This window comes from Trematomus bernacchii, unplaced genomic scaffold, assembly GCF_902827165.1.
Source record: "Trematomus bernacchii unplaced genomic scaffold, fTreBer1.1, whole genome shotgun sequence".
NCBI classification, from domain to species: Eukaryota; Metazoa; Chordata; class Actinopteri; order Perciformes; family Nototheniidae; genus Trematomus; species Trematomus bernacchii.
The window spans coordinates 93253-102951 of NW_022987799.1; the positions used below are offsets into that span (position 1 = coordinate 93253).

At 38.5% G+C, this 9699-nt stretch overlaps 1 protein-coding gene across 1 annotated transcript; it reads right to left on the minus strand.

Annotated features, from left to right (window-relative positions):
* Positions 1-5252: 5252 nt before the first annotated feature.
* Positions 5253-7426, minus strand: LOC117497925 (perforin-1-like). The gene is made up of 2 exons (XM_034149958.1): positions 7405-7426; positions 5253-5850 (listed from the first exon to the last, which is right to left on the minus strand). The coding sequence occupies exon 2, from the start codon at positions 5837-5839 to the stop codon at positions 5453-5455; it is 387 nt and encodes a 128-aa protein (XP_034005849.1). The 5' UTR covers positions 5840-5850; positions 7405-7426; the 3' UTR covers positions 5253-5452.
* Between the last annotated feature and the right edge of the window lie 2273 nt (positions 7427-9699).

Sequence of the window (9699 nt, forward strand, 5' to 3'; positions counted from 1 at the left end):
TGTCCTTAAAGATTTTACAGGAAAACACTGTAATGTTACAGATGTTTCCTCTCTTTTCAAAATCCATTGTCATAAAATGTTACATTCAAATACCTTAAAGTGGACCTATCATGCTATATTTGAATAATATAGTATAGGACCATACCTATATAAGGCATATTTATACTTTTTTTTTTTCAAAATACCAAACAGATCATGCATTTTAGCCATGCCTCATTTTGCTCAATTTGACATTTTTTAGCTCTGTTTTTGCAAGGGCTGATTCTGTGAGAACAGCACCATCTACATTCTACCAGCTCATAATCTCTGTTTAGAGCCAGGTAACATTCTAATCTACTTTGGCTTTTAGTTTCTTCTTTCCAATGTTGTAAATAGTTGTCTTTACATTGTGTTATAATGCGTTTGACTGTGATTGGTGTTTGGAGAGCAGTGTTGGTGTGAGACTAGTCAGAGTGGCTCTGAGGGGCAGTTAGCCTCAGCACCTCTCTCTCTCTCTCTCTCTCTCTCTCTCTCTCTCTCTCTCTCTCTCTCTCTCTCTCTCTCTCTCTCTCTCTCTCCAGACTTGCTGTTTCAGCCCAACATCTCTGTGTCCTCCTCCATGTACGGGGTCTCCGGGGCCCAGCAGCAGGGGCTCCAGGTGTTCAGAGGCTCCACCTTCACCATCAGCTGCTCCATCCAGCCTCAGTACCCAGGAGGCTCCTTCCAGCTCAACTTCACCTCCATCAACTCAGCAAACACCTACTACTCACTGCCAGCTGTCAATCACTCTGCCCACTTCCTGTTTCCTTCTGCAGAGCCCGCCCACCAGGGAAGCTACAGCTGTGTTTATCACGTCTTTGTTTTTTCTCATGACTTCTCCTCTGAGAGCCGTCTGCTCTCCGTCACCGTCACAGGTGAGCTGTTACAGTTTATAAGGCTATATAAAATATATATATATATATAATAGAAAATTCAGAGAAATGTTGACTGTGTGACTGAAACTTGGGTGCTCGTCCCGATGCTAACATCCCCCCCGCTGAGTAAGTATTAACAGCATTAGTTGTATTGTTAAGGTACAACAAAGAATATCCATTAATTTTAGCTCACTTTTAGCAGACTATTTTAACTGTTTATCTATTACATTTTTCATTTCATTTCAAACCTTTATTTAACCAGGTGAATCCCATTGAGATCATTGATCTCTTTTTCAAGGGTGACCTGCTGCAAGTAGGTTCCACATGAATACATATAAATATAAAACAACAGAAAAATAAAAAGGACATCATACAGCATATTTACAGCGACTACAGTTGACATAGCTAGTAACATTTACAGGTTCCAACAGTTTCCGATTGGATAGCATCTATCCTTGCTTTAAAAACATTTAGTGGAACCAAATTGCTCAGTTTCCATTCCTTTTGCAGACTGTTCCAAGTTAGTGGAGCTGCGCATCTAAAAGCTATCTTCCCTAAGACAGTCCTAGCAGTTGGCACATTTAATAAAACCACAGCATCTCAGGCAGTAGCCACTTACAATTCGCCGTGAGATCAGGGAGCAGATGTAGGATGGAAGTTTCCCTAACATGGCTTTGTATATAAAAATGTACCAGTGACTGAGCCTCCGTACAGTTAGTGAAGGCAAACCTGCCCTTGCATACAGGGTACAGTGATGGGTTAATGCTTTACAGTTTGTCACAAATCTCAGTGCACTGTGATAGACGGCATCTAACTTGATCAGGTGCATTCATATAAATCAGATCACCATAGTCCAGTACAGGTAAAAAGGTCACAGTGCCTTTTCCTGGCCTCAAGTGAGAAACAGGACTTGTTTCTGAAAAAGAAACCTAGCCTAACCCTCAGTTTTCTAAGCAGATTATTGACATGAAGTTTAAAAGTGAGACAATCATCAAGCCAGATACCAAGGTATTTGTAACAGGTAACCACTTCAAGTTTTATTCCTTGCGTAGTTACAATATCTAACAGGCTCTGGTGTCTTTTTAGCTTTTGAAAAGAGCATTACCTTGGTTTTATCAACATTTAAAAGAAGCTTTAGTTCAGAGAGCTGAGTCTGAATAATGTTAAAAACAGCCTGTAATTTAACAACCGCCTCCTTAATGGAGGGACATGCACAGTACATCACGGTATCGTCCGCATAAAAATGTAAGGTTGCTCCATCGACACTTTCACCTAAACTATTGATATAGATGGAGAATAAAAGTGGACCTAAAACAGAACCTTGAGGAACACCATTAGTAATGTTCAACCACTCAGAAGACAGCCCATCAAAGTGAACACATTGGGACCTTTCAGAGAGGATGTTCACAAACCACCCCACTGCATGGCTTGATAAGCCAATACTGACCAGCCTCTGCTTCAAGATGCGATGATCGACGGTATCAAACGCTTTGGACAGGTCAACAAATAGAGCTGCACAACTCTGCTTATTATCTAAAATACTCGCCATATCATTCACCACTTTCATTGTGGCAGTGATGGTGCTATGTTGCTTTCTGAAGCCTGACTGATGTTTAGACAGGATGTCATTTTTGGATTCTTGTACCACAGTCCTGCACCGTTTCTGAACATCTTTAGATTACCACTGGATTTAGTTAACGACCGACATGTAGTTTACATTAGAGTCTGGACCTGAGTACTGACTGCTGGATGTAAGAGATACAGCAGCTTCTCCTACGGTCTGGAAACATGTCAGGCCACATATTAAAGTCTCACCAGAGGCCAAATCAGAGAGAGAGGAGTCTCCATGCTGAAGTGGCTTCAGGGTTCAGGTCTCTACAGAGTGTTTGCTGACTTCTAGAGTCTTATTCTGGAAGACTTTGTCTTTTTCTTCCCAAGTGTTTGCAGATGAAGAAGACGCTTTAGCTGCCACAAAATGTCCAGTTCATAAGGATACCAGACTCCAAACCATGCTCCAGGATGCAAAGGAAACTGCCTGTTCACAGCTTTATTCATAGCTTTGTTTAAAGGTAGGGTAGGTAATTTTGGAGAAACCAGCTCGAGTGCGCTAGAATTTAAAATACATAGACGGAAAAATCTGCCACTTCCTTACAGAGCCCCTCCTCCAACACACACGAACGCGCACATGACCAATGAGGGCACGAGATAAGTTTGTGGACAGATGGAAGGCTGACAGGCAGGTAGGCCATCCAGTTATTTTAGCCGGGCCGACTAAAATGATTGGTCGTACTTTTTACAGTATTACAGCTTCCACAGATGACATTTTTGTATGGATTTTTTGTCAAAGCACTTAAGATATTCATTGCTATCGGGATGTTAAGAGCATTCCATGGAATATAACACAAAGTGTATCTCCAGCCGGTTTCTCAAACTTACCTACCCCACCTTTAAGTGATAGCAGCTGTCTCAAGAACCCCAAGTGATATCTGTCATTTTGCATTCAAGAAGTTCACCAGAAAATCTCCTTTTTTTTACAATTGTTTTACAGTGTACCTATACAACTTCATGAGACATCCTTAAATGTCATATAACCATATATTAACACAAAGGGTCAATAAGTATGATTACCCCACTATTAAGGAGCATTACCTTATAGACGGCATTACAACAACAAAAGGTGACCAAAACAATCATACATCGTCATTGACTACAATGGCTTACTAGGGGGATACTACAACAGGTGCACAGACAAAGGGTCAATAAAGTCTTATTACCCCCCTTTTAGGAACAATACTTTATGAGGGGCCAATACACAACAATAACCAGCTAAACAATCAAGTCATAAAAGAGTAAAGACAATGGTTTATTAGGGGTCACCACAACAGGTGCACTGACACCTGTCACATCAAAGGGATTTAGGGGCGGGACTAAGGTTTTATGGGGGGTCATGAATCAATCACTCAACATGTCATAAATACCAAAGTGACGTGGTCTTTCAACTACTTGCTATATTATGTTATTACAAAAACTCAAGTTCTCTGAGATTGAAGTTACAGAATAACATTTCGAAATAATAATAAAAATGATATTATTATAAATATGTTATTTGTTGTTTTTACCTTCAATGGGCCTTTGTTTTAAAAAGTGATGGACATTTTTTTCAGATACAAATAAACTATTGCGCGCCACCCTTTTTTCTGTACACAATAATGTCCTTACTATTTCCTAGCAACACTTGTATAGACAGGATTCACAGAGTCAGGCTACAGAATATTTTCGTAGGAAACATTATATTTCAGTCAGACAACTCACATGTTTCTTAATATCTTTATTGGAAGCAGCATATAGTTTGAGTTTGGCGTCTAGGCTCGGGCCTCATCACTCCACAGATTTAAAAAGAACATTGAGTGATGATTAGATTACTACCCCCCGAGCCTACAGGTGGAAGCTGGGGTGGAAGCTGGGGTGGAAGCTGGGGTGGAAGCTGGGGTGGAAGCTGGGGTGGTGGTGCGGCAGGCGAGCAGCAGCAACGTGAAACACAGCAGTGGCAGCAGCAATAAAAAAAAAAAACTGGCAGCTTAAATAGAGCGGCATGTTAAGGAGAATGTGTTTGGTTGGTTGTAAGAGGGACGAGGCGCGTCACGTGTTAATGTATCATTGGTGCTCGAGTTGACTGCCTGAACTAGCTCGCAGGCTTCGCCCCCTATGTGTGTGGTAGTGATGGGAATTACGGCTCTTTTTCGTGAGCCGGATCGTGTGGCTCGGCTCACGAAGAAGAGCCGGCTCTTTCGGCTCCCAAACGGCTCTTCATTTGACCACATATACCTTTTATAATTCAATCAAATTTAGCCCTATTTTGACTCATGATTTATATGTGTAAATTAAGGTACAGACATTCACCATCAACTAGTTGTTAATTAACATGCATATTAGCAGTATATTGGCTCTTTATTAGTCATTATAAAACACTTATTAATGCCTTATTCTACATGACCGTATTCTACAAGTAATAAGCCATTAGTTGAGAGTTTTTCCTCAATAACCCTCTAATTAGTGCTGATTTGTTGCAAGTAAGGAAGTTGTTGAACATGAGTTTGGGTCTAAATATGCTCTGATCAATATGGGCCTAATGAGGCAGTAGTACCACAAGAATAGTAATTCTCCCATAATAACACTTATCAAATATGGTATATTCTTATGTAACAAGACGTGAAACTATAAGTGTTAATTGTGTCTAAATAACAAAACATTTGGTATTTCTATCTAAGAATATGTTTTGAAGGTTAGACATGGAAAATATGGAATATGGAATCATTCATTTATATACTCGTAATATCATGATGAATTACATGAAACACATTTGAGTTGTTTCAGCACCCTTTATTTTTTGTTAATCACCTTTGAAACAGGGAAGAATAGCCAAAGAAGCTCTATGGCAGAAACCAGAACAACATATTTAGCAAATCTATTTGTTTGTTTCTCAGAGCCAGTCTGAGAGAATCAAAGGCTGCATGTAAAGACTTATGGTCGGATACATCTTTGAAGTTTTACTGACTGAATTAGCTTAGGGTGTAGGTGTAATGAAGGGAGCCACCTTCTTCAAGAAAGCATTCGTGCTCATGGGTTCCCAGCTTAATTTGCCGCTGGCAGACTCCAAGCAGGTCATCGAACCCGATGTCCTGGTCATGAATCTCAAGCCTCATCGTGTCATTCTCTTGGGTGTTGAAGTAAGTGAAGTCTTCCTCCCACCAGGGGTTTCGGTTGTTGTGGCGAACTGATGTTTCACCCAGACTGACAGATCCACAAAAAACCTCGACATAGGCATCCGGAGTTCCCAGAAGGCCTGAATCAAGTTTGCTGGCCCGCATGTTAAACACCTTGAGCTGGGCTTCAGCCACTGTCAGAGTGCACAGGACCAAGAGCAGGAGCGGAGAACAGGAGGCCATGGCTGCAGAAGCTGTGGAAGATGAACATGTTAGAAAAATATCACTGGTCACCGGCTTGATCTTCAATATCAGGATACATGTCTTTATTATTCTTGAATCCAGTCAGATGTTCCTGTCTCAACTACTTTTTTTACGATGTTGTATTTTAGTGTTGCCTCTGTGTTTAGTGTCCTGTCTGTCTGTAACTTTGTGTGGTAGTGTTACCACTGACAGGTCTCTCTTGAAAATGAGACCTTGTGTCTCAATGAGATTTTACACCTGTATAAATAAAGGCTAAATTTAAAAAAATTTAAAAAAATTCGTAAAACTAGAATTAAAATCTAGCTACTGAAAGACCGTAATGGGCCTTGAAACTAGACAAAAATGCTTATTTCAAGCAATGATTCCTGCATTATTTCAGAAAGAATAACTTAAAATTAGTGTTTTGGTTGAGTTGACTGAGAATGTATTTCGTAAATTAAGATTTATAATTAGCAAAGAAAGCTTACAATAAGAATCATTCGCTTTAAATAGACATAATATATTAGTGACTTTGTCTTAAACTTAGAATGTAAATCTTAAATTAAGTTTAAAAATGGTGTATACCACACCACAGTTACATTACATTACTTGTTACTTGTTAGACGCTTTCATCCAAAGCGAATATTTTTTTTTTTCAGACGTTAGTCAGTGTTGGACAGAGAAGGATGAAACCCTCAAACATGTACTTTTACATACATTTTCATATTTGCTTTGAAAAAAGCATATTCATTTTTAAAGACAGATATAAAAACGTAATCCTTAATAAAGGGCAAATTGGAGCTTTAATTAATAAAAAAAAAACGATTCTTGTTTAAACACGAAACTGGAATTGAACAACTTCAAATTCTTCACTCATTGTCTTTTAGACTGCTGTGCAGGAGCAAAGTCCTAGGGTAGGAGGAGAGGACATTTCTGCAAACTAGCATTGACTTGCAGACTCACTTTGCAGAATAATGAGTTTAAAACCTTTCTGGGCTGAGACAAGTCAAGGATCAAATATCATTGCCCAGGTATAGAGTCCCTTTTTAAGGTTGAGAAAAGGAGATACATGTAATTAAATGATAGTAAAGAAATTCCTTTCAAACTACTAATGATTTATTTAGCAGGTGTATACACCATTGCATTTGACCTTAATGGTTCATGTCATTTATTTCCTATAAACTATTTAATGTCTTGTTCCTTTTACAGTATCTTTAAAACTGTTATTAAGAGAAGAGTCTATACAAACATGTCATCAGCTCACTATGTGTAGCTGGCATCCAGATGTTTGCATTGCAATTCAAGCTTTAGCTTTTCCTGACATGTGCAATGATCGCAAAACAGTGACAAACATGAGCAACACATTGAGCTAACATGCCGGTTGTTGAGACCCAAAAAAAATGTTTGATAAAATGTGAATACTGCTGCTAGACAAAGAACACATGGTCCCCGGGCTCAGATTACTTTGAAGAAATGAAAAGGTAAAGCACAAACGCTGTTCTAAGCAAAATGACAGGAACATTTTAACAATATTATTATTATTATTATGAACAGTGCAGTATTACCTGTAGTCCTGATGCTTGTCTCTCTGCACACTGTGTGCTTTTCCTTACGTTTTTAAAGGCCAGCAAACCTCTTATCAGCTTCATCCCACCCTCCCACCACACATCGACCACAGCACCTGCTACACAACCTGCTACACAACCTGCTACACAACCTGCTACACAACCTGCTACACAACCTGCTACACAATTAGCATTTTACAACATGGCAGACTTAGAATGTTAGGCCTTGAGCTTTTTGGATAGTTTGGCCTATTGGTCCCTTTATCCAATATCTGATGAGAGGACTACAGCAGCACAATCCTTTATTCAGATCTAGCAAGAGGGACTTTACCAAAAATGCAGATTAAATTAAAATAATTTTAAGCATTCAAACATTTAATTATCCAAAACCAGTGAGTATACATCAATGCCAGCAACTGCTCATGTGTTTAAATGTGCTAAATACAGAAACCTATTGCATTTAACATTTTATTATTTGTTAAGTCCAAGGAGAGGGTCGTTGTGTTACTCTCTATTAGGGCAGTATAACGTGTGACTTCCTACAGGGAGAGAAATGTGTCTGAAAGCAGATCATGAAAGGCAGACACGTGTTCAACTATTACAGAAGAGCAATAGAAAACGCTTTGACTGGAAACATGGATGTGTAGTGTCCATGGACAGGAGGACTTTGCAGCTGGTGAATACAACTGCCCAGAGTAATACCCATCTAGAACATCAGTGATATTGGGAGGAAAGGTGTCTGCAATGAGCACACATTATATTAAAGGCAATACTCGCCAAAGCCATACTTTTCTGTAAACAAAAGACAGTTTTTCTGCCTTTTCTTGTTTTTCTTATGTAGCAAAATTGGACTACAACCGCAAGGACAAAACAAATCTCCTTCAACTTTTAGCTAGTGTCCGATACCTCCTAGGATACAGGTATCTATATAAATGTTAGGTCAATATCTAGGATGATTTCTGATTCAATATTTACAAACATTAAACTTAGTCAAAAAGATATTTTTTCCTGATGCTCTATCTGAAATCATAGAATGTTCTTGAACAATTAAACCTCACAAGTGTAATTTCTCTTCCCAGATGCGAGTAAAGATTTATAGAAAATCTATCTGGAGATGCAAAATGAAAATAAGTAACCTACGAATAAACCTAATACAACTTCAGATAACATAAATAAATAAAAAAACGTCCAATATAAATACTAAAGCACAAGTTAAATGTAGTTTTATACAATGATAATATTTTTCAATTTGTGTGGATGGTGTTAATAAAAGAATGCTTTTCCTTTATTTGTTATTTGCAGGTAAAAAAGAGGCAATCAAATAATCTGCTGCAGACTGCTCAGCATGTATGATAGAAAAGAGAATAGTCACACTCAGTCAGTTAGTGCTAATCTTCAGAGTGTAAAAGTAACACTGGACATAATGTTACATTTTTAGAGTTAAATCAATTATTGTCAGAATTATTATGTCACACTACATCATACTGAGAAGTGTTAATCAAGTTTTACAATATGATGTAACAACTCATAGATTTGAGGCTAACACCACAGCAGCACGAGAAAATGTGGCAAGGCACATCTGCCAACAGTGTGGGAGCAATCCAGCTGCTGCATGTGATGTAAGCGTGCACACCAGACATGTCCTTCACAACAGAGATACCATGACAGCCTTCAACAACATGTTTTGCGGGAAGATAAGTGTCCAAAACAAAATGTATTTAATTCTTGGACTTCATCATTAGTTGACAAATATAACAATGCCTTTTTGTCTCTTATTTTTCGATCTTGCGTTTTGTGTATACTCAATGTTATTCAGCTTTCTGACGACCCTCAGTGAGTCTTTAGCAATATACTTCAGAGCTATTGAGCCTTTTTCCCCCCCTTTTTTTTTTAAGTGAAGCCTTAGTGGTTAGATACATCTTCACATCACAATGTTACATTTCCAAGTCAATACAAATGATCTTAATTCACATGTATGATATTTGTTGCCTCTAGAAATGCCTGAGAAAAGCTATAGCTGTTCACCAGTGTCATTGAGGGTCAACCTACACTCTAAAAAAAAAATGTTTTTTTACAGTTTTTCCCCGAAAAATGTAACAGTTTTTTATTGTATTTCATAATTACAGGAAATCATATTAAAACTAGAGAATGCAATTCCTGAAGAAATTGCTTGTGGGAATGCTTTATGCTGAAAAGCTGATGCTGAACTGCTATGCTGAAATGTAATGTGTAAGAAGAAAGTGAAGAATTTAGATTGAAATGATACATGAACACTGGGGGCTTGAATGTGTGATG